At 38.5% G+C, this 26103-nt stretch overlaps 1 protein-coding gene across 1 annotated transcript in view; it reads right to left on the reverse strand.

Moving 5' to 3' along the window:
- Positions 1–263: 263 nt before the first annotated feature.
- Positions 264–26103, reverse strand: part of LOC115415157 (CD151 antigen-like) — a 48290-nt gene continuing 22450 nt past the window's right edge. Inside the window, exons 4-8 of the mRNA XM_030128635.1 lie at positions 13758–13832; positions 7246–7350; positions 3527–3685; positions 1132–1218; positions 264–1043 (exon numbers count right to left, since the gene is read on the reverse strand). Of these exons, the coding sequence (XP_029984495.1) occupies positions 984–1043; positions 1132–1218; positions 3527–3685; positions 7246–7350; positions 13758–13832 (486 nt within the window). The 3' untranslated portion in view covers positions 264–983. The remainder of the gene's footprint in view (positions 1044–1131; positions 1219–3526; positions 3686–7245; positions 7351–13757; positions 13833–26103) is intronic.

Raw genomic sequence — 26103 nt, forward strand, 5'->3', positions numbered from 1 at the left:
GCATTCTCTCGATGAGCTTCATGAGGTAGTTGATGACAAAATAAAGGAAGGTCGGCACAACCTGTGAGCTCCCAAAGAACTGACTGACCAGCGTGATTCATCAGACGGAGGTGACGAAGGGCCTCGGCCCGAAATATCACTACTTTGTTTAATAAATTCTTTGGGAACTCACAGGTTGTGCGGACCTTCCTTTGTTTTTTCATCAATCTTTTTGGGATCCTGCACACCTCATTTTTTGGATGCGCATGTCGATCACCTCTCTAAGATGTGGTATGAACATGATCAAGCACTGATATGCTGCCATAATGGCGCATTAGGTAATTAGGGCAAAAGCTAATAAGAAAGCACCTCAAAGAAATACAGAAAAAAAAATCATTTATAAAATATAAAACTAACAGTTCTGTAGTTGCAAGGCCACTATTACACAAACATATTTAAAATGCATGACTGGCTGGGTAACATGGAGAGGAAAAGCTGCTGCAGGTGAAGGAGGCCCAGAGGTGGCCTTAATAAACCAATCTGCTGAAAAATCAGGAAAGACGCAGCATCCACTTTCTGCAAAGTGCCTGTTTTAGTCCACTGATCTTTACGCCAATCTCAGGTGTAGCACCTGGTTGGAGAACATCAATGTACATCAAGGCATACCAGAGTAGAATAAAACTACAAGTCCCACAGAGGCTGTCCTGCACTCATTTACACAATTCCCATCAGTTTTGTCTCTCAGAGGCTTTTTCCTCACAGAGCTGTGATCTTAAAGATGTCACCGAGACTGCAATTTGAATGCCTAATTACTTTGAGAACCCTCGCAGTGTTTTTCCACCCTTTGTTTACCAAAATGAGATCCTCAGATGGTACATTTGATCCCTTGCCAACTATGCCTCCCCCATGTGCAAGACAAAGAAAAGAACCTATGGGCTATTTGAGTATGACATGTGATGAAGATGAAGTTACCTCCTTCACCCACACTCTTCTTATTTTACATCTTAGTACGGCTCTGCCTTTAGACTTCGATACAGGCAGCATGTAAACACCATGCCTATGACCTGGACGATGAACAGAGGAAAGACAATGTTATTATAGCAAAAGTGTATGTCTCTAATTAAGAAGCAAAAAGGGTCAAGAAAAGCTCACCTGTACACATGCAATCCCAACACCCACTGCTCCAATGATTTTCAGATGGTCCAGTATGAAGTTCTCCAGTTTAGTGATACAGCCACCCTGCGGGAAAGGAAGTACAATGTGAAAAATACTCTACTTCCTTTATTTCTTGAATATTACTGTGAGTGCTTTTGCAGTGATAAGGCTCATTTCTGCTCCTTTTTTTTGTATTGTAAAGGCAGATTTCCGCTGCCCACATTCTTCTGTATGTCTGTTTGCATCCACTGATGGACAGCTTTGAGTGAAAAGTATTTGCTAATTCTCATTCAACAAACATGAAGGTGGAGGTTTAAGGAGCGTAAGTGGAGGTAATGTTCTACATGATGGTCTGTCTGTGACACAATGAAGAAACCAAACTAATAAACCTTACAGTGTCTCAACTATTGGCAACTCAACTATTAACACCGTGATTTATGTTGGTGCTGACCCATTTCATCCATAAACTTTAACATAAGCAGAAGTACAGAAGACATAAAAGCACAGCACAGACGGGGTTTCACCCATATCTGTATTTGATATGGAGCCCTTCGGTTCATCTCTGGTCTATACCACTGTACCTGTAGTTGTTATATGCATAGATCTGAAGGTTAGAATGAAAGGTACAGCAGAGATGACGCATGATGGCTAAAAAATTTAACTACACAATGAGGTTATGATGTTGATTGGAAATACAAACATGACTGTTGTGGAAGTGAGGACAACTGTGAATGAGGAGAACATGTCTGACACTACTGAAACAAACTGTCTTCTATGAAGTTACACAAAAAACATGACAAATCAGTTATTTTTTCAGATTACAGAGAAATAAGGTTACCAGATGTAACCATAGTGACATACATAAACACCTGTGTGTTCAGCTGACAATGAACACAATGGTTGTGGTGAAGAAAACAGGCAAAACAAGGCTGATGATGATGATGATGATGATAGGCCAAACTGTCCACTGTGTGTGTGTGTGTGTGTGTGTGTGTGTGTGTGTGTGTGTGTGTGTAATATTGAGAATTTCTTCCCTGCTACTTTAATTGAGGTTTTGCACATACGTTACATGATCACGTGGTTTTCTGTTTACAACGCCATATTGGTTGGCAAGCTTTCCTTGGATCGTACAATTGCCCATTGTTGGTGATATTTATCTCTCTCCTGTGTAGGATCTACAATAATGTAAAGCTTTAAACAGTGTGACCATGGTAACCACATGTGTTGCGGTTGGTTGCAATAGATGAGTTTCATGTGACGTATGCATACATTAAGTCTTGGAGGAGGAAGTCACGCCGAATTTGAGCATGTTAAACGATGGACCTGCTGAACTCCTGTGTGCCGTTTCTTCCTTAGCTTTCACCAATTATAAGTTCAGCAAACAGACCGCTGGGTTCCACTGGTGGCAGCGGTGGTTCTGTTCTGCCCACCGCTGTTTAGAGTTATTACCGTGGTTAGCGTAGCTTCTCAGTATAGTTAGCCTGCGTGCCTGTTGCACTTAGCGGCGTGGAAAAAAAGAATTGTCATCATGTGGTATGGTGATGCAGACCCCTTTAAACCTACCAGGAGGACTTCCCCTGGACTATCACCTATACAGAGTGATTGTGGATCTACCTGCTCCCTTTGAGTTTCCTCAGCTGGGTGAGGCAGATGGAAGTGGGCGGAGCTACAGCGGGCAACAGCGCTGAGTTCAGCTGGAGCTGGTGACAGTACTGCCCACCCGTCTGTGACAGTCTGCTGTTCTACTATGGGACAGTCTTCCCTATGCGGTCGAGTCAAATTATGCGGCCGTGAAAGAGAAGATGGGATGGGCTTTTGGACACAGACAGTTAATGGAGCGTTTCAGAGCTAATATATTGGCTCGTTCACCAGTTCCAGGGCACAGCCTGGAGGTGTACGGCTGATGTGAGCTGGCTGGAGCTGGGAACACTGGTTTTACCTCCCAGTCACTGTTGTTAGTAAACACTGAAACTCATCTATGGTGCCTTTATCACAAGCAGACATACTCGCAAATAACAAAACACGCAAACATGAGTCCAAAGAAAAACATGATATAAAACAACAGTTCTGACTTTCTGGATCCAGATAGTGTGCCTACCAATATGGCGGTGTAAACAACAATCACATGACCAGTGACGTCAGCTGCAAGTCCTCAATACTTACATGGAACAACTTCAATACACAATTTCCTCTGGGATAAATAAAATATTGTGAATCTGAATAGAATGTGAATCACTGATATGAAACGTCCTGCATCCAGTGAATGACATTGTTAAATTGGTCCCAAATGTCGCTGAGCTGCTGAACTTCCACTGCAAACAAATGCAGTGCGTTCATCGTGGATATGATTCTTTGTATTTCCAACAGTGGAAGGGGCCCTCCGTGCTCTCACCTCAACCTTGTAGATGTTGGAGGGGTGGCTCCTGGTGCCACACCGGTCGGTGGGGGTCTTACAGCAGCTGTCTGGGACCTCCCTCCCCTCCCCATCTCTGGAGCGAATCCAGACGCTCTCGGCCCAGTCGGATGAACTGTTGCTCCCACAGCACTTGAACTGACAGGAGGGAAAGGAAATACTTTTGACTACTTGATACTGAATACATTTTAATGGTAAGATATACTAACAGTAATTCTATTGAAGTGTTTTATGCCAGGGTTGTGTGATATGACAATATATATTGTGCAACAACATAAAAATATTAATTGTTGTGTCTTTTGCTTTTCATCACATTGTGTCACAAGTCACACATCTTTACAGGCAGATTTTTCACCATTCAAACACTAGGGCTCACTCCCAATTCACCCCTTAGCCCCTCCCCCTTGCCCCTTGTCCGTGGCACTAGCCCTTGAAATGGAGCTGCAAGGGATAGGGGTTGAAACATTCCCCCATGAAATGGGACAACCCTTCGCAACCTGCTATATCATCAGCTGTCAACGATGCCGCTATTAACAGATGCGACAACTTTGTTTCTGAAAGTATTCCCCATGCTGTCAGTAGGTGTAACCGTCTCTGTTCCATGGGCTTTGGTCGTCTTTTTATGGCTATCAACTATAAACTGTAGAAATGTGATCTATAACAGATTCAAACGGCATTAAACGGTCGATCAAATGATGAAGTTGTTTACGAAGAAAATACATACTTTTGTGTGTTTCTTCCATCACACTGCTGCACTTTTTTGCTGTGTTTACCTCCATCTTGCCAATGATTCAAATAGAATTATGGGAAATTTCTCCTACCCCTCTGTTCGTAGTGTGATCCTGAAATATCTCCGTTTTGAGGACTATACAGCCCTCCCCCTTAGCCCTTCCCCTCCGACTAATTGAGAATCGGGACAACACTACCCCTTCACGTGTACGCGCAAAATGGAGGGGGGGGGGCCAAGGGGTGAACTGGGATTCAGCCTCGGACTGGAGAAAATAAAAAATACTGATACTTTACATAAGATATAGGACACAACCTCCAATCTGGTGTAATTGGCTTCTGTGGCTCCTATCTACTTGTGTTTTAACTGAAGACATCTCAACAGGAAACAACGGTTCACTACTCTCCCTCTCTTGCTAATTGGTGTGCAAAGTCACACACCCAGCGTCTGTTTTGGTGAGTAAATCTCATTACCACCACACTGGACTGCAAATGTTTGTACTGAAACAGTCATCAGTGGAATGAGAAAGTATTCCAAGTCTCTGCTGCATTTTTGGTCTCATTTACCAGTGCACTGCTTCTGTTCCTACAGCTGCTTCTTCTGCTTTTTGTGTTTGACACTGAGGGTCTTCACAGCAGTGTTGGAATCCAGACTGAATCATAACCGAGACACTGAGGGGGGCTTTGAGAGGACCACAGCCAAGGCAGCTTCAAGGTTCAAGGTTACTTTATTTGTACCCGTGGGTAGATTTGTTTTGCAGACGAGGTGATCGCTTTTGGCATTACAGCAAGACATACACTGAACCTGTTAGGCAGGTACTTGATCGAGCTTCCAGACGGGACAAAAAGACAGGACAAAAAGTGCTCAGTGTTCCACCATTCATCAGTATAGCAGCATGGATAAGTAAAAGAATAAAATAAACAAATAAGATCAAATAAATAAAAACAAGATGCAATAAAACACAATAAAAACCCAGAGAAGATAAAAACAGTCTGGGATAAAAACCAGGAAAAGAACATAAAATTTAAAAATTTGATGTCACAATAATAATAAATAGGCAGCTTCATTCTGTTCATACTGTTTAAACCACAGAAAATACAAAAAACAAACAAACAAACGAAATAAAAAAAAACAAAAAAAACAACCTAAAACCACCACAAACCCTGAGCAGCAGGACAGACCTGGACCAGGGCTGTACTCCTGCACTACATAGACATAATGTATTAACTAATACTGCACATAAAACAAGACAGAGTTAGTTTCCTCTATTTTAACTGGTTGTAAGTTTGATTCCTATATTGCCCACACCTGTTCCCTGCCACAGGTGGGTCTGAATACAGTTTACACGCGTATCACATGCTTCAAATGCAATTATTTCTCACAATTTTGACAGGGTGCCAATAACTTTGTCCTGTCCATTTTTTAAGGTCTGTGTGAAATTTGATCAAGTTGGACTTGTCTTCTCTGATTTTTTGTGTTGTTCCAATCCAAACAAAAGAAATAAACACATTACCAAAACATTTGCAATTGCATAAAAAATTTGGGAGAAGTATTGTGTTTTCTGACAGAATAGCAAGGGTACCAATATTTTTGGCCTGTATTTTCTGTTTACATATTTATTTACTGTAGAATATCTTCAACTGCATGTACATTTGTTCAATATGATACTTGCTTGGTCAATGTAAACATATGTTTCCATGCCAATAAAGCCATCACATCACAAACATGTATCAGCGTTTCTGTTCAGAGGTATTTTTTGGCCTTATCTTTTAAAGACTTATCAGTGAAAAGCCTCATTTGGCTGTTAGAGATTCAAGCTGAAATTGTCCCATGTTTTCATTCAGTATCTGATATAAAAGTATTTACCTTTGTTCTGTATTCATCTCATTTTCTTACAATTTTAACACCTCTACTGTTAAAGATTCGTATATGTTTGGTTTGAATATTTGTGATCACATTCATATTTTAGGTCTTTATTAATTTTGTTTACAACTATACATGGGCACTTAATGGATTTTACAAACGATTACTTTACATTATTGCATGCGTAGTGAAATTTGTTCTGATTCAAATGGTAAAAATGTAAAATGTAACAGACCTTTATATGTGCTAAACTCAATCCTACAGCGTTATTTTGGTGAGGCTGCGTCGAACTACTTAATGACTTTACAGAAGATGGACTGATGTTAATCTGTGTGTATATACTGTAAATTCTCTGGTCATAGGCCCTGGTTTTATTTGCACATTTCAAGTAGGGTTTACTACATAAAACACACATAAAATAACCTTATTTGTGTATAAAATGCAGCAAGTCTAAAAACATTATTGTAAAGATCCAAAGAGGAACTTTAGAATAATAGAGACATAAAAGAGAGGTACAGATAAGACAGGTCAGTATTGAAAACTGGACACGAGGTTTTTATCTGAAGCTGGTATTTACACACACAGAGAGAGAGAGAGAGAGAGAGAGAGAGGAGAGAGAGAGAGAGAGAGAGAGAGGAGAGAGGAGAGAGAGAGAGAGAGAGAGAGAGAGAGACAGAGAGAGAGAGAGAGGACAGAGAGAGAGAGAGAGAGAGAGAGAGACTGTGAAAGACATGGACATACAGACAGAATGGATTCCTGCTGTGGGTTTGAGTCCATCATGCTGAGGTGAAGTCAGAGGGACTTGAATGGGATTTATTTTGTTTTTGACTCGTCCTCATCAGTAGAATCTCTAATCTGATGGATAATCGGTCACCAAAGTCTATCCAATGAATGAGCCACATGCACACACATGTGACTGATGTTTGGAAATCATGGTTCAGCCTGGATGGAACTAATGCAACGCCTTTTCCACTCTCAGGTCAAAGAAAAACGGATAGTGTGATTGATTAAAAGTGAATGATCTGAATGTGCTGAAAAGTAAGACAATGAGCCTTCAATCTGTGAAATAACTGTTTTCATTTCTCATTTCGACCTGGAAGTGCCTTACCTCCTGCTGCAGTTTGTCCACAGCTCTGGTGATGTGTTCAAATGAACTCTGCCGATACTTCTGGGTCATCGTCTCCCTCAAGTTCTGCTTCAGCTCTTCATTCAACTACTCAGACACAGAGACAGATACAAGGTGAATATAAAAACTCCAAAGTCAGCAAAGAACATGACCATTCATGATATAAGAGCTGGAGTTATTAGGTGTTTGTTTCTTTTTTTTGCTTGTGATGAGAATGGTAACAGAAGTTTTAATCGCTCTCTTGACAATACATGTCATGGACAGCAGTTATAGCAGCAGGAGAGCAGATGAGGATGAAGGCACAGGAAGTCAGTGCTGTTTTTTTTTTTTTTTATTCTCTAGACCAGTGGCAGACAACGCTCACTGTTGGAAGAACAGGAGGTCTGGGGGGCTCAGTTTCTATGGCAACAAGCCAGCTGGGAAAGCACTGTAAATCAAAGCGTGAAGGAGATATCAAGGGAATGAATGATGGAGAAAAAAGAACAGAAAGGAGGAGGATGTAAAGACAGAAGGTAAAGGCAAAGAATGGCGATGAGGTTGGATGGAGGGTTTGGCGTTTCACCCGACCTGTTGAACACCGAAAAACAACAGTAGACAATGATTATAGATTTTAAGGGAGAAAAATGAGCAGGTGAGGACGTAGAAACTAATAAGAGTCCACTAGTGCACTGACATTAATCATGTAGGAAAAATTCAGTCCGCACAGATTCAAAGTTGGAATCTAGAGGCAAGACAACGAACAGTAGCTCCAACTGCATCTGCAGCTTTCGATGTTGTTGTGTCTATATGCACCCTCTGCAGTCAAGGATGGGAATATAAAAGAAACTGAATCTAAATGTACTGGGTCAGAACAACTGTAAAACCATGTGTGTTTCAACAGCAGGAGTTAAACCAGTGTTTTTCAACCTTGGGGTCGGGACCCCACGTGGGGTCGCCTGGAATTTCGAGTAATTGATAAAAAAAAAAAAACACTTACTAATAAAAAATATATGGTGAGTTGAGAGATAATCACAATCCATAACAGACAAACTGTGAGTCTGAAACTGCAGCACTGTGGTTCTGTTTATCTTTCAAATGTTCATTGTGGTCAGTTTCAGATGCTAAAGCTCTTTCATAATTCATAGTTTCAGTTCTTGTTTGTTCAGTATTAATTGTCCTCCTTGTAAATCCAAGTTGGACTGACTGTACAGATCCTGACCAAGGAAAATCAAATTCTCCCTTCGTGCAGTAATCTACACCTGGATTTACTGCCTCCATCCACAATAATATACATTATATAGACTAAATGTCCTCTAAAATGAATGTTTATTTGCAACATAGTATAGCAAACTATTACATGATCCAAAACAAATTAATTTTAGCAAAAAAAATGTCTCTGTTTTGAATGTCTGAGGTCACCAGAAATTTGTGATATTAAAATGGGGTCACAAGCCAAAAAAGGTTGGGAACCAGTGGGTTAAACTATGGAACAGTCAAACAGATGAAATAAAGCCAAGTAAAAACATAAATCATTTTAAAGGAATATATAAAAAGCCCCAAACATTTTAATAAATATCAGGATAAGGAAAAGCAGTTCAATCCAGGACGGTAATGGCAGTGTTGTTGTATTGTTTTATGCTGTTTTGTTCTTTCATTAAAATATTGAATTTATACTTTTTTTATTCAGTTATATAATAATCTTCTTAATTTCACTGCCGCTAAGCTTTGGGTCCGCTGTTGTGTTTCACACAGACACATATTGTGACGCACATGATGCCAGGATCAACACAAACATGCACGTTAGATTCATTTTCAGTTGTTCGTAAGTTGGATCCAAATGTGTTGAAGACTTCAGAGCACATATTGTTTGTAGATATCATTTGACTTTTCTGTTGTTGTTTGTCTATAGATATATTTATATGTACTATTATACTGTTGCTGTTGTTCTTGTTATTTGTATATACATATTTGTTTTTATATATCCTTTTACTTTTATACTTTTTGTGGTTGTTGTTTCAGCTGGTTCTGAAATAAAGGACAAGTGGTTTGTCATTTTCAGACATGTCCGTTTCACATTTTTACAATTTTTTGCCATTTCAAATGATCCTTTAATCGAATCGAAGAAAATAATCGATAGATTAATCGATTACAAAAGTAATCGATAGCTTCAGCTCTACAGAGAACGGTATCTTTTTATCACTTAACAGAGCTCTTATTATGTAAACTTTGTCTTCCTCTCACACTTAAGTTTATACAAACAGGAGTGTCACTGACACAGACAATAATGATCATGATCTAGATCAAAGTGTTGAAAATAGCCAGATTATGTGGTTGAATGGATTAAATTAAATATGTAGATGTACATCAAGTCATCATGGTGCTTAACTGGCAGCATATCACATGATCGCCAGCAGAAATGTATCCATATTATTTTTAATCAGCCTGCATTTGAGGTCTGGCTTTTAATTGTTTGTGTCCACCTTGACCTCAGCTATAATTAAAAACCTAACTTGAAATTGACTTTACTTTTGTTTCAGGAAATATGCTTTATTTGGAAATTATAGCTTAAAAGTTTTGAGTTTCATTCTCAACTATGGCCATCTTGCTCGTAGCTGCAGTCACTCTGGGGGGTTATTTAACCTGCAGTGGAAATCCAACGGTGTCAAAAGCAAGACAAGTTCTGTAAAGTCGAGCTGAGTTGAGCCGATACTGTTGGTGAAAAAAAGGCTGTAAAGTCTGCTTTGTGCTGGAAGCCGGTCATTTACTGATGTTTGCTACCTCCATTTCTAAGGCAACAAATATCTGAGCAACCCAATCTTGATTTCAGTGATTTTAATTCATTTTGGCCCTTTAATTAATACACGTGTAAGAATTAAAGCAATTACAAGAATTGGTTAAATTACAGTAAATCCCATTGCCAGTAGTAGCGCAGTGTTTTTGCTGTAAGATTCAACATTATTGGGGGCAGGTTGACAAATGGTCTGAGAATGACTAAAGAGTCTCCCCTTGTGGTTCATCAGCAGTTTGCACCAAAGAGAAAGTTAAGATTTGTAAGTGAACTACAGGCATTTTCTGCATCTGCAACTGTATTTTCAAGGCACTGATATTTTAAAAATAGCATCTACAGTCTTATTACCAGAGAAAAAGAGGAATATAAAGAGGGCATAAAAACTGGAAGAGCTGAGGAGGGCTTTAATTTTATGATAGAATCCTTTAAAGTGAGCAAAAAAAGACGAGACGGCCGTAGAGCTCAGCGCCGGCTCCTGTTCAGAGGAGTTGTGTATTATGAATGAGGCAGTTATAATGATAGCAGTGCACCTCGATGCTGAGAAAAGGCCTAACACAGGAAGTCAGGATGGGACTGTCAAATTAATATTACACAAAGAAAAAAACTCTCATTTGCGACTGCAGGCTCTGCCGTGCTCAGATGTGCAGTGAAGTAAGGCTGTCAGATATTTAGTTTAAAGCAGAACTGTGTGCATGAAGTGGAGCATCATGGAAGATACGCACCATCATATTTAGTCCTTAACTCGTGTCAGTTGGAGTCTTTATTTAAAATAAAATAAGGCAGGAATCTCCTCACTTAGGAAATTGTACTGAAAAAAATAAATAAAATGCTTTTAAGTGACAGACAGTGCATCCAGCCTTGTTATGTGCGACACTGCAGACATTTTTCATTCCATTTGGACTAAATGTACCACGAGTAATAGGGTCAGTCTGATATTTATATTTTTAATGGTCCATCTTACATTTCCTCCCTGCCTCCTCATTTGTCATGCTGGTTTTGTTGTGTTTAAAGTCACTGAGCTGAATGTGCCACGTGGGAACTGATGCACTTGTCTGTGTTTTATCACAGTGATTCCCACTATGTGTGAGGAAACAAAACAGCACATTAGTTTAACAGGCACTGACATGAGGTTTTCCTTTCATGTAATATTCAGATTTTCTGCCTCCACCCTAAGGCAGCTGTATACTCTCAAAGTTTTACAACAGTTATGTTTTCTCTAAAACATAGGCGTCAAACATATGGCCCTAGGGCCAAAACCGGCCCACCTAGGGGTCCGATCCATTCCATGGGATGACTTTGTGGAAAGCAAAAATTACGCCGAAGATATTAACAATCATTTCTGTTCAGGTTCCACATTCAGCCCAATTTGATGTCAAGTGGAGCAGACCAGGAAAATACTGTCATAATAATCTATAAATAATGATGATTCCAAATTCTTCTTTTAGTGTTTTAGTGTAAAATTACATGAAAATGTTTACATTTCTAATTATCCTTTAAAAAAATTTGAATAACCTGAAAAAATATGAACCTGAAATGTCTTAAGATAATTCAGTGTAATTTTACCAATATTCCGCCTGTTACTAATTGTTTTGTGTATTTGTAGATCCACCATAATCTGTAAATTGTAATGCATTTAAGTAAATAATAAACTGTGGCAGAATGTTGTTAAAATTGCATGTATTTTTCTTAATAAATTCCAATTTTTTATGGTTGTTCATGTTTCTCCAATTATTTTAATTGATCGTTTGTAGATGTGGGCCTAAATGTTTTCATAATGTAATTTTACTTTTTTCACTCTAAAACATATAGAAAAGTTTGGAGTTATCATTATCTTATTATTTTACTGGTCCAGCCCACTTCAGATCATTTTGGGAGGATGTGGCCCTTGACTTAAAATGAGTTTGACACCCCTGCTCTAAAAGAAAGACCCACACTTTTACAGGCCATAATAGTCTGTCTCCCTGTGTTAATTGCCTTTTTTCTCACCTTCCATACTACTTCCTGCAGTGAAAGGTTGTCAAAATACTTCAGAGGGTGTAAAACTGTTCTATACTGCACTACACTACTTTATACAGACACTGTTTGCAAAAAAACCACTGATCACTGAACCCAAAAGATGGTCTAAGTACAAGACAGAGACAATAAAACAGAACACCAAAAGGCACCATTTCAACACAAAACTGATCAGCAGAAAAATATGACATGGTTTTACAGTTATGCTCCTGAAAAAAAATGATGACAGACATACTGACTGTTGTACACACTCCCCACATTAGATGAAATTAAAAAAAAGAAAATAACAGTTTAACATGCTACATCTTTTCTACAAAGGTGGAAGTAAATGGCTGTCTTTAGACTGGTCATTATTGGGTTTGTAAAGTGTTTGCACAGGTGCAGGTGTGGCTAAAGTCAGGTGACCTAAGTGTGTCTCACAAGAAACTAGCGATGGGTCATGATTTTAGTTCATGTGACTCTCCCTCTTGTCTTGAATAGTCTAGTTTGTCCTGTTTTAGTGGTGCCTGGAAGCAGAGACCATCAAACACATGAGATATGAGAACATGTTGTATTGGTGATAAAGGAACGAGCTCGATCATAAGCGTTTTAGCTGATGCTTGTTTATATTCCTGAAGTAGCGTGGAGTCATTTTCACCAGGTTTCAAAGTTGTTTTAAGCAAGACACATACGTATTCAGGACTGCAGGGATAATGTAAAGCAGAAGATAAACCTGCGACTGTCACAGGTAACAAAGTTTCATCTTGTTTTCTCCATTACTGTCACGTAGACTTCAGTCAGTCACTGTTCAATGTCAGCTGTTACATCTGTTTTATTCTCCAGCTCTGTGTTCCCACATCTACTGTTCGAATCCAGCTAAGTTTACAAACACTGTTGGTGTGTCTGTTGTCAGACAGGTGAACGAGTCTGAACAAGTCACTTAATTGTGGCATACAATGAATGAATGTTATCCAGCAGCCACTTTTAAGCCATGATAAAAACCTTAATATTACCAAGAATTATCTGAGACAACAGCAGATGGTAATGACCCCTATAATATTTAAATAATCATCAGCTACTTAGCAGTGATAATTCCATAGTATTTTTACTGGCAGGAAAACATGGTGGCCAGGTGGACACCACTCTGTCAAAGTGACATGTTTTAAAAATTCCTGGAGGACAGGATTTAATTGACTGATCATGTAGATGTTCATAAAAGCTCAGAGTAAATTCAAAGATTATTATATTAAATTTAAAAGAAAAAAGTGACTTTTTCCACTAAATATTCAATCAACTGAATATGAATGTGTTTTCACGTTCACGTCAGAGCCTCTGAACGTCCAAATGGGTCATATCTGATGACCATGAAAAGATGACAAACTGCATTTTACATCAATGTATTGACAGGATTAGTGGTTTAACAAGTACCAAACATTTTAGATCAGCAGATGCTTTTGGTCAGCGGTGGATGCTTGGGACTTTACGGGTAAATAGTGTATTTCTTAAATTGAGAAAACTAACTGGAAAAATGTCTTAAAACGTGTATGTCAGAAGACAAATTCAGGACACATGAAATTTTTGATAACATAACTCCTTTAAGATGATATTTTATTTGGATTTATAAAATTTTATTCTGTAGGCAGCAATTCAAAACCTATGTAACCTACCTCATACATCAAGGGTTAGAACTGAAAAACATACCTGAAAAATCACATTTTTTCTTAAGATGTATTACCTGCTGGTAGTAGATATAAGCCAAGACACCGGCCAGGATCTCCAACAGGAAGATGCAGAGCAGCAGGACAAAGTACTGCAGACACAGAGAGAGAGAAAATACAGTTAGAGTGGATTAGAATGTGATGAAGACTAAGGCGGATTCAGAATCCGATCTGTTTGGTTCAATCACACAAGCAGCGCTGACCATTATTTGAACACATCAAAACAGAATGACCAAGGTTCAGAGACTGTCCATCATAAGAATGACATATTTGTTTCAGCTCTGCAGTAGTGGTCAGAAGTTTTAGGACACCTTTCTCTAAAAGTACAGACCTACCTCTGAGTGTTTTACATACATACATACATACATATACATATATATACATATATATATATGTATACATATATATACACACATACATATATATATATATATATATATATATATATATATATATATATATATATATATATATATATATATATATATATATATATATATATATATATATACACACACACACACACACACACACACACACAGGGTGGGGAAGCAAAATTTACAATATTTTGAGGCAGGGATTGAAAGACAGTGTATGACCAATTAGTTTATTGAAAGTCATGAGAATTTATTTGCCACAAGAAAATGTCCATAATAGAAAATGTTTTTATTCTATGTGTCCTCCTTCTTTCTCAATAACTGCCTTCACACACTTCCTGAAACTTGTACAAGTGTTCCTCAAATATTCGGGCGACAACTTCTCCCATTCTTCTTTAATAGTATCTTCCAGACTTTCTGGTAACAGTTTTGCTCATAGTCATTCTCTTCTTTCCATTATAAACAGTCTTTATGGACACTCCAACTATTTTTGAAATCTCCTTTGGTGTGACGAGTGCATTCAGCAAATCACACACTCTTTGACGTTTGCTTTCCTGATTACTCATATGGGCAAAAGTTTGTGAAAAGGTATGGATAATAGTGTTAGGTATGATTATGACATCAATATATGTTTGGTTTCAAAACAATTGACGTAGTGCCTGCTGAGAAAAAACAACTAAATGTTCATTGTAAATTTTGCTTCCCCACCCTGTGTGTGTGTGTAAATATATATATATATATACATATATGGTGAGTTGACAGAGACAATCCCAATCCATAATAGACATGACAAACTGTGAAGCTGAAACTGAAGCACTGTGGTTCTGTTTATCTGTCAAATGTTCATTGTGGTCAGTTTCAGATGCTGCAGCTCTTTCATAATTCATATTTTGAGTTATTGTTTGTTCAGTATTAATTGTCAGCCTTGTAAATCACAGCTGGACTGACTGTACATATCCTGACCAAGGAAAATAAAATGTTCAGTTTGTGCAGTAATCTACACCTGGCTTTTCTCCCTCTATCTAAATGTCTAAAATTAATGTTTTTTGCAACATAGAATAGCAAACTATTATATGATTTTAAAAAAAATAAATAATTTTAGCCCAACAAAAAAAAAGGCCCTATTTTGAATGTCTGGAGTCGCTAGAAATTTGTGATGTTGAAATGGGGTTAAGAGCCAAAAAAGGTTGGGAACCACTGGTGTAAATGATCAAGAGATCTTAAATTATCAGTCATTGAACAGAAAAACAAATACAACTGCGCCACCACGTACAGCCAGAAAAACCTCAAAGAGAAGATCTACAGTGGGGGTCTTCTACTGCCCGTCGAGCAGGTGTAACTTACAGCCGAGTAATTTACAAGCACACAAGTGTGGCCTCATGCAGTAATGACTCAGCTTTATTCAGGTGAAACTCTTCAGTTATCTGCTGTTTACTCCAACCGTTCCTCAAAACATTCCATCACTTCCCATGGTCCATCTGACACTCTGCGCCTTTAAGAGATTTACAGAGTTTATTGTTCTATCTGATTGGTGACCGGCCCCTGGGAGTTAGAGGGAAGGTCTGCTTTTCATGCCAAGTTTCCTCAGAATTAAAGACAAGAGGCGATATCATCGGCCCCAAAACCTTGACCTAAATTCCTCCGGCCTGCCTCTATCAGAGAAAGAAAAGCCGCCAAAGTGGACTTGGTCTTTGATTTGATAGCTCGGGCTGATTAGATCTGAGAGGCTGAATGCTAAGCAGACTCCTGAATGTTTTTTTGATGCTGTCTGTGCAGAAGAGTTTGGACAGAAGCGTGGCTCTGGACTGATAAACACCTATAATAAAGTAAGATTAAACCATTTACAGACAGCTGCGATAGCAGGGCTACACAAATGGAACCCCAAGACAAAAATCAATGTATGACAAACCCACACAGCTCGCCCATCATTTCAGTATCTCTTAAATGTTACCAAGCCTAATATGTATTATGCACTGATTCAAGTTGTACCTCAACAGATCATTTCAGCTGATATTCTGAAAGTTTCCACCACCCGTGATTTTATCTGCATCAGCAAACATGTTAGAAAATGTGCAATGATAAATGTAGATGTGCTGTCTGTTCTGTAATACTCTGTGTTGCACTCGACTTCATTTTTCATACACTGACCGTTTAGCTTCTTTAAATGGGAACGCTTAAACATTTATGAGTTTTGTCGTGAGTATGAGTTTGCCAAAAAACCAGTGTGGACTCCAAGTGACTGTTTCCGGCCAAGAAAAAGCACTGAATATAACTAAACTAAAAATTACAACTTTTCTGTCTTACATTTGCATTTTTGTAGTAATTATTCAAATATCATTTTCTGTGGCAATAATGCTTTAGAAGTGGTGGTGGGCATGGGGTCACTAGGAACAACCTGCTTCTAGTGTTTTAGATTTGACTAGGTTTTATTATCATTTTATTTTATGCAACATATAGTTATAGGTACACATGCAAATTCAATCCAAGTGTTTGACACTTATTTACATATATCCACAAGAAGTTCTCTTTTAGAAAGAAAGTTAGAGAAGAAAGACCTAATGCACATACTATACAAACAATAAAAACTACCATAAACTATTATACCACTATAAAATAGAAACATGGATGTGTCTGTCTATAAGGATGTATAAGCTGTGAGAACAATGTTGATTCTCCTTTAGCCACAACTTAATATCTTAGACCTGCAACTGGACTTTTGGTCAGTTACAGAATTTTGTTCTCTTACCATAAAAGTGTGATTGTTCAGATGAGGTTTATACCATTTCCACTTGTCATTAAAAGGATACCTGTGATTTTGTGTGTTTTCTAAATAATAGACACACTTACAGACTGCACTGGAGTCAGATTTAGCACCGTCTGTGTTGAGTTTACTGTCTTCTGTCCTGGATAGAACAGATGACAACTCATGAAGTGTGAAGATGAGTAACACATCATAAAACAAGTGTTCAGAGAACGCAAACCTCCGCCAAGCACCCCAAACGGTGTACATGAGTGGACTGACTATATCTTTTTAAATTCAACAGTTTCCAGGTTGTTCCATACAGCAGAAAAAGTTGAAGCTTGGTACCAGTCATGTGTCTGTCAAATTATATTAAATTCCAATCAATATTTGTTGAGTTCTAATTTTAAATGTGTGGTAAATGGGATTTTCAATGTTAAATGTAAATGTCCACAGAGTCCACATTCCACAGGAGATGTGGACAATTTTGTGCCAGATACAAGATATTGTTCTAAGCTACGGGTGGATCAAATTGGAGGCTAATCGGAGTCGTTTTGAATTTTTTTATGAATTTTGGAAAATTGCTCAATGATGAGAGATAGGAAAATTGTAGATTTGTGACTTTGCTGTGACCTTGAACTTTGGCCTACTTGGCCCAAAATGTAATGGGTTGGTCCCAGGGCCTAGGCCTATCTGTGGGTACAACTTGGTAAAGATGGTTGGAATAGTCTTCCTGTAAAGTTGCTGACAAACAAACAAGCAAACAAACAAACACGCAAACAAACAAACACACAAAGCAAAGTGATCACAATACCTCCTGGTGGAGGTAAAAACTGTTCTATATTAGAGGAACCCAGAAGATGTGCGCTAGCATTAGCGGGGGACAAACTTTGTTTTTTTCTTGATTTATGAATCATAACTTATTACTGTTAGAAAAATTAGGCTATTAGACTATATCCTGTAAATACCAGGTGTCCAGAGCATGAGTCATGGATGGGTTATGATGACATTTTGCAAGAATGCCCGGACATATCCACTCAGGATACGTCTACCAGTTCTTTGCTATCTGTTTGTTTTGTTCCAGTTTGGGACCAAAGCGTACTTGTTGTCCATCCAGTTTGGGACCAGAGCGGGCTGCTGCCCTTGAGGAGATCGGGCCATGGCGCAGGGTGAGGGAAGAGTACAAACGCGGTCACTGAACCCATGCATCACTGTGTTTTGAATACCTAAGCCAATGATGAACCTCATCAATGTCATAATATTTGTACACTTGGTCCAATGACTGTAATATTCATGTTCTTTCATAAGATATTGAACTTCCTGTTGTTAGTCAGTCAACTGCTGCATCTCACTGTAAATCTGAAATCTCTGCATCTGCTGTGGCCAAGATTTCTGGATCCAGTTTCTGCTGTTTACAACTGACCAGAAACAAAAGTTTGTTTGAGCATCATTGAGTAGTCATTTTATGGAGATTTACTGTATGTAAAACAAAGGTGATGTGGAAAGATTGTTTTAAATGGGGGTGAAATATTACAAAGCTAGCATTAGTGTAAAGGCCCATTGATGCTCAACTTAAAGCTGTGCATGATTTTCATCACTAATTTTTCCTAAAATTTGTAAAACCTCAGGGACAGCCTCCTTATATAGTCTTTCCATTAGTCTTTCCATGCTAACGCCTCTAAATCACTTCCCTCACAGTGAACATCTTTGAAGTGTACTCCATCACAAGTCTGTTTGTTTACATACCAAACTGAAACCAAACCGTCACACGAGCCTTTTCGGAATTCCATGCAGCAGCCATACTGTGGCTGCATGGAATTCCCATTCCCACAATGCACTTTGCAACAAAATTTCTGAAAAGGCCCGCATGACATATCGGTTTGGTATGTAAACAAACAGACGGCTTGTGATGGATTACACTTTGAACTCGTTCATAGTGAGGGAAGTGATTCAGGTGCATTGGCACAGAAAGACTTATCACTATGGATTAGTGATAAGGAGGTTATCACTCTGATTTTACAAATTTGAAGAAAAATTAGTGATGCACATGATATGCTGCTTTAAATATTCGTACAATATGGACGTATAGACGTATAGAAATACAGACATCTGCATTTCTGTCCGTCCTCTGCATTCATTACATCTGTATGTCTGTCCGTCCTCTGAGGGCTTGTGGGTGTGAACAGCAGCAGTGTTGAGATTTGTAGAGAATAATTTCCAGAAAAGGCAGAACTTTTTAAAAAGTGACTGTGTGAGTTGGTGAGAAAATACCGACATATTTACAACTAACATTCTCAGTATTCACAGTACTGGCAATCACATCGCCACATTTGTTATTATTAACTTTCTTCTTCTCTCAAATAAATGCTGTTATTTTTTTTGTGATGTTCGACATTTGAAATGGACATACACTACTGGCCAAAAGTTTTAAAACACCCCAATTTTTTCAGTTTTGTATTGAAATTCAAGCAGTTCCAGTCCAATGAACCGCTTGAAATGGTAGAAAGGTAAGTGGTGAACTGCCAGAGGTAAAAAAAAAAAAAAAAAGGTTAAACAAAACTGAAAAATAATGTACATTTCAGAATTATACAAAAAGGCGAACAAGAAATGGGTTAACAACTTAAAGCAGTTCTGCAGCAATGGAGGTTGATCAAGCCTGGAAAGTTGGTGCTACCAATTCCTCCAGGTGTCCCAACGTTTCTGAATTCTTTCCAACCCCCTGTGTCTGCAGAAAAGTAGTGTTCAACACACTGTAGTACCATATCGATGGAGCATTATTTGAACAGTATTGGACTGCAGAAAGTAGTGTGTTACTATAAAAATGGAAAAGAGGAAAAGGCAATTAACCACAGAAGAGAGACAGACCATCAGAAGACTGAAAAATGTAGCTCTGTCCTACAGAGAAATGTCCCAGAAAGTCCAGGTGTCAGGAAGTCCAGTTTCCTTCAACATCCAAAGGCACTCAGAAACTGGACTGGGAAATGCTGACAGGAAGAGGTCTGGAAGAACCAAAGACACAACAGAATCAGAAGACAAGTTTATGACAGTCAACAGCTGGAGTGAGAGGAGACTGACAGGACAACAGCTGAAAGCACAGCTCAACAGTGGTCGGAGTAGGAGAGTCTCAGTTTTAACTGTGAAGAGAAGACTTCCAGTTGCAGGTTTGATGGGTCGAGTTGCAGCAAGAAAGCCACTGCTGAGACTTCAGAATAAGAAAAAGAGGCTTGGCTGGGCCATGAAACAGCACCAGTGGACTACTGAAGACTGGAAGAAGGGCTTATGGACTGATCAAACCTGCAACTGGAAGTCTTCTCTTCACATTTCAAGTGGTTCATTGGACTTGAACTGCTTGAATTTCAGTACAAAACTGGAAAAATTGGAGTGTTCTAAAACTTTTGACCGGTAGTGTACCTGTTTACGTACATAAAAAAAGCATAAATTGGCTTTAAGAAGTATCGAAACACCATTTTAGTCTGCGTTTTCCTGCTGTGTTATAAAAGCAAGGTGTGACTTGAGATGTAAATGCAAACACCCATGTTTCAGATGTCATTAATAAGAGAACATATCCAGATAAAAGATATAAATAAGAAAGTGATGCTTTCATTTGATAGAAAATAAAAAGGATACACATCCAAGCAGAAGGCCTGTAGCTCTATTCGTATTCATGCACTTCTCCATTGATTTTAAAAGCACTCAAAAGTTGTCAAAGAAAATAAGATGAATGAATTGACTGCCTAACTTTTAATAGCAACTAGAAGCGACCATACAAGTACGTGGCCTTCATTCCCTTATACACACACACACACACACACACACACACACAGTCATTTGCAGACTGATCCCGTACAGACAGTGATGTGTACAGGCTGTGACACACAACCTGTTGTCGGCTGCTGAGAGTGTGAGCGGCTGAATTACTGACTGCAGTGACTCCAGAGGACTGCTCATGATTTCAGGCACACACTCTCGCACATTCACACTCATTTTACGTCTGACCTGGCATTCTTGTCCCGGGCGACTTAAGGGCACAGAGTAATTACTGCCAAAATGACTCTCAGCAGGTTTGTATCAACGGATCCCCCTTTTTTTTTTAAAGCCCTGCACCAGCTCCAGATTCACTGGGATGATGCAGAGAAGCTTCCTGAGATCACAAATGTTTGCACATGTTCACCTCCAACTCATCTTCTTAGTTGTAAGAAAATATTTAGTCAGTTTAGTTCTTCTGCCTCTCATACTTCTCTATTGGCAGCAGCTTGTTCATCTCTTGACCTCCTGTAATTTCAGTACACACTTTCACAAAGCAAAAGTGAAATGCTCAATTTCACCAGAATGACACGCTGCCTTTTTTTTTTTCCTCCAGGTGAGGAAATAGGATATTTGGAGACTGTGTAATCCGCTTTAAATTCATAAACATTTTTGCAAGCACTTGGAGTCAGTCATCACTGAAGGGTGTGTGAGATGCAAGAGAGCAAACAGAAACGAATGGACAGATCAAAGTTGTGTGTGTGCTTTCTTTTCCCTCTCCAGTTTCTACTCTCCCCATCCGGTCGAGGCAGATGGTCTTTTAGCCTCAGACCGGCTCTGTTGGAGGTTTCTTCCATTAAAGGGAGTTTTTCCTTCCTGCTGCCACCAAGTGCTCGCTCTCGAGGGATTTTCTAGGTTTTTCTCTGTACTGACCTAAAAATGTTGAGTGAGACGATCTTGTTTTGTGATTTGGCGCAAAATAAAACAAAATAAAACTGATCTTAATTCAGAGTTGTCACACTGACATTCTCATTCCACCTTAAAAGGTGGAATGAGTGACAACATCAATTCACACACTTTGTGAACTTTGAAAGGGGAATCTTTTTTTTTTTTTTTGCATATTACGGTTTCCTCAGTTTTGTTTCTACCTTACTAAAATTAACTGGTAAAGATGAAAAAGCAGGCAGACAGTTCATGCATTAAAAAAAAATAGAAAATAAGCCAATGTTTAACCCATAAAGACCCAGTGCTATTTTTGTGGCAGTTTCCAAATGTATTTTTCCCTCTATTTAAGCCTTTTTAAAGCAATTTATCTAATATTACCTAGTCTAATACACAACTATTTTTGTCACAACTTCCAAATGAGTTTTTTGTCTTTCCAAGTGATTTATCACCATTTATTCTAATATTATTCTCTGTACTTTGCTTTTTTTCAGTGAAAATCAGGTATTTTACTATATTTAATTTACTGATCATGTAGATGATCATAAAAAGTTCAAATTGAAGTTGAAGGTTATCCTATCAAAAACACAGAAAACTGAATAAAAAGTGGCTTTTTTTAGCAAAATATATCATTAACTAAACATAAAACAAGCAGCTATATCAAAAGTCATATGTGAAACTCCATGGGTTTTACTGGTGAATCAATGTTGTAGAAGATGATGCTGTTTCCATGTTCACTGCAGAGTCTCTGACCATCCAAATGGGTCATATCTGATGACCATGAAAAGATGACAAACTGTATTTTACATCAATTATTTACATGTACTGATAGAATTAATGGATCAACAAGTATTAAACATTTTAGATCAGTAGATGGTTTTGGTTGTGGGCGGCTGTGGGTCCTTATGGGTTAAGCGTGAACAGCTTGAACTGCTATTTATGGCTCTTTAATGGTTAAAGATAACTGGAGCAAAGAGAAAATAAATACATTTTGGCCAAAAACCATTTTAATGACACTCTCTCTTCTGATAGACATTTATATGTATTTCACATTCTACTTCAGACTTCAGCTGAGGTGTACTGTTGTCTTTCTTAAGTGTGAGGAATTCTACGTGACATCAAAGCAGATATATGTTTTTAAAGATTCAGACTACCATCCCTTGGCTACGTGGTGAATTCTGGCAAAGTATAAAGATCTTTAACTTATGCACACTTATATCACACTATCATCATCTTACCACTGAGACTCAATCAGCCATTTGCTTCTACTGTTTTCACCTTGAACAAGCCTATTTTCCACCCACAGTGGGACATCCTGAACTGAGCCAACGGCCTTATAGTTACTGTGGACCTCATACCACCACACAGGCGGTGGTTTGACCATGTGACCACCATGTCATTCCTTTACACCTGATCTCCAAATTTCCAACTAAATGAGAATAAAATTACATAGACATGAAATCTAAATGAGCCTTGGAATCTTACTTTAGGTGACACAAATGTGGAAATGCATTAAAAGGAGCAGGAAACATGGCATGTCACCAACATATCTAGATGACGCAGCAGAACAAAACCAGAGTGATTATATAATAAACAGAGAGAGGCTTCGTAGATTCACAATTACATTAGATTTGTCAATTCATAAATATGGTTTTAGTTGATGTAGATGTTTTAATAAGTTAAAAATGCTAATGCATCCCAGATGTAGTGTTGACATATCAATTCATGACTTTGCTTCATCTGATGTGCAATATCAGAGCAGAATGACTCCAAATACACACACACACACACACACACACACCACCACACAAACACAAACTCCATTATATTCTCCATCTTTGGCAATCTCTCGCTGTCCCAACTCCCTCACAACTTCATTTCTTCTGTGTGATTCATGGCTGTAATCTCAACAGTTCAGGATGCACCATGCATTTAAAAGAAGACACACACTTTGACGGTGAGCACAGACGGACGTTAGAACTTGGGCTGTTATTGAAAAAAGGATGGACTATTTTCTAGACATAAATTTACACACAGACAAATAACTCTAATTAAAAACCACCAGAGAAATGACTTTAAAATGACATCGATGTTATATAGTATCTGTTCTCACACAACACTGACTTTCATCCTGCTCCTCTGCAACAGATACACTGCACATGACGTGTAATGGATAATTCTAAAGGACTGAACTAAAGCTCACGGTTCACGTCTAATGGTCATAACTACGTCATGAAAGACTCATCAGATTGCAGAGCAGGCGCATGACAAAAATGATCCACAGACAGAAAATCTCTTTAACCTTTGCTGCTGCACAGCCTGTTGCCTCAGATAAATAAGATTCAGTAGGAGAAGCATCACATACAATGAGATAAGAAAAAATAAGAAAACGAAACAGAGCGGTGCTACAACATAGAAGCTTAGGTATGAGTTAAAATGAACATGGCCACTGGGTAAACTGTGGAACAGAAAACTGAACAATCATAGAATTTGCTGTGTTTATAACTAAACCTGCCCACTGACTGTAGATGGATGTGTAACTTATCTAAAGCCACTAAAATCGTGTTCTCAGAGATGAAAGTCTATGTATTTGGTCCATGAATCAGACGACGACAAAATGATGGACGAACAAAGTTTTCAGGCAGAGAAAAAAATTACTGTAATTAAAGATTGAATTTGTGATATTTTAAGTTTAGGAAATGTACAATTATCAACAGAGTGTCAAGAGGTAGCACAGATTTGTATCTCAATGTTAGTGGGCTAATGAACTGTTCATCTCGTCCCATTACTTGACACCACTCCATTAAATGTCAATGTGGATTTTGGATATCCAAAATGCTTTTTCAGTTTCAAGATTTTTGTGAGTGGGGAAGGGAGGATATTAGTATGTAGTAGTGGAAACTATCATAAAAGCCTTCAAAAATCCACTTTCAATTGATTTTAACACACACACACACACACACACACTAGGGATGTCACGATACCAAAAATTCAGGAATCCATACCGATACCACTAAAAGTACATGATTTTTGATACCAAATCAATACCACGGTGAAAAAAAAAAAAAAAATCATAAAAACCCATAAACTTAAACAAGAAATACTTAAAGTCTTTGCATATAAATGAATATTGCTGTTGCCTCTAACTCTCTCATCTGTTTCACTGTCAGTGTTTACTACTTTGAATGCACAGATGTGACTGGCTGAGTGGTATTACATGGGATGGTTCTAAATACATGCAATTGGTCTGTGCATTTCCTCATCTACTCTACTGTAAGCTGCACTGGTTAAAATAGAAGCACTCCACCACCGGCTGTAGATCCAGGTCCGTATGGGACGGCTTCTGGGTCCAGACCCGGACCATGGTCCACCTGTTAGTGACCACTGGTAAGGTTTCTTATTGTCAACATTTCGTATAGGCGGTGGTCTGAAAGGGGCTAGGCTGTAAAAACTGCATGGGACCATCGGACCAGTTCCAATGTGGAGCGCTGATGGTATCACATGTCAAATGTTTAACGCTGAATAACCGAACTCACCTTGAATTCTTTAAATAGATCTGGGTGCCTGTCTCGAAGGTCCTTTGCTAGGTTTGTGGTAGCCCCCTACCCAACCCCTCTGCCCTCGTTTGAATTCTGCAGCAGCGGTGTTTACACAGTGGCTTATGCATGTCAATAACCACATCATGGTCGTCTACCTGAAATACTTCAACACATGATTTTTGGTCCTTTTTTATCCATTAGACAAGGCAGAGCTTTAGCTGCAGCTGTGTCCATTCTTTCCTGAGCTGCTGTACCTGTTGCATGTGTACTGTCAGTGCGTACTGACCCCATCAATTCCGGAACAGTAGTAGCCTACCAATGGTATCGATTCTTATGCAGGCATCAGTTTTTCCATTTATTAAAAAAATGAGTATTGACGATTCTTTTTTCATCATAATATCGAATGGTATCATGAGTACTGGTTCTCATAACATCCCTAACACACACATACATGCACGCACACACATGCACGCACAGAGAGAACAGAACGGATGTCATGGTTTTGTATGCCAAAGGTGAAGATTTTTTAAAAATTGTTATTTTGACTCTTGCTGTAAGAGTTCCAGGAGTTTATTGTTATATTAACACAGTAAAGGCACTGGTTATTGACTGCTGTTAAGGTTATTTTTCATTCTTAATTTTATAATCTGCCACTTTAATACTAATGTTGCTTTCAGCCAACAAATCAATGAATGTTTATTGTGAAGTGTATCAACAGAAGTAGAGACACAAAAAGTAGATTTGTGGTCCAAAATACAGAGACAGAAACTTATAAGAGCTGAAAAGAATAATCGACTTGAGTCAACTAAAAGTAAAAAATTATTCGATTCCAATTTTCCTGAATCACAGCTTCGATTCCCGGACGGCCTTGAGGTTGGTTTGGGCATGGGGGAAAAATGATATAAGGCAATGTACAATGTATGCACTGTAACTCTACTTCATTTTATGTATTGTTACATTGCTCAAAAAAGATAAATTTATTATTATTTTTTTTTTAAAAAAGCTTTGTTTCCTTAATTTT

The sequence above is a fragment of the Sphaeramia orbicularis genome, chromosome 3 (genome assembly GCF_902148855.1).
Source record: "Sphaeramia orbicularis chromosome 3, fSphaOr1.1, whole genome shotgun sequence".
Lineage (NCBI taxonomy): Eukaryota > Metazoa > Chordata > Actinopteri > Kurtiformes > Apogonidae > Sphaeramia > Sphaeramia orbicularis.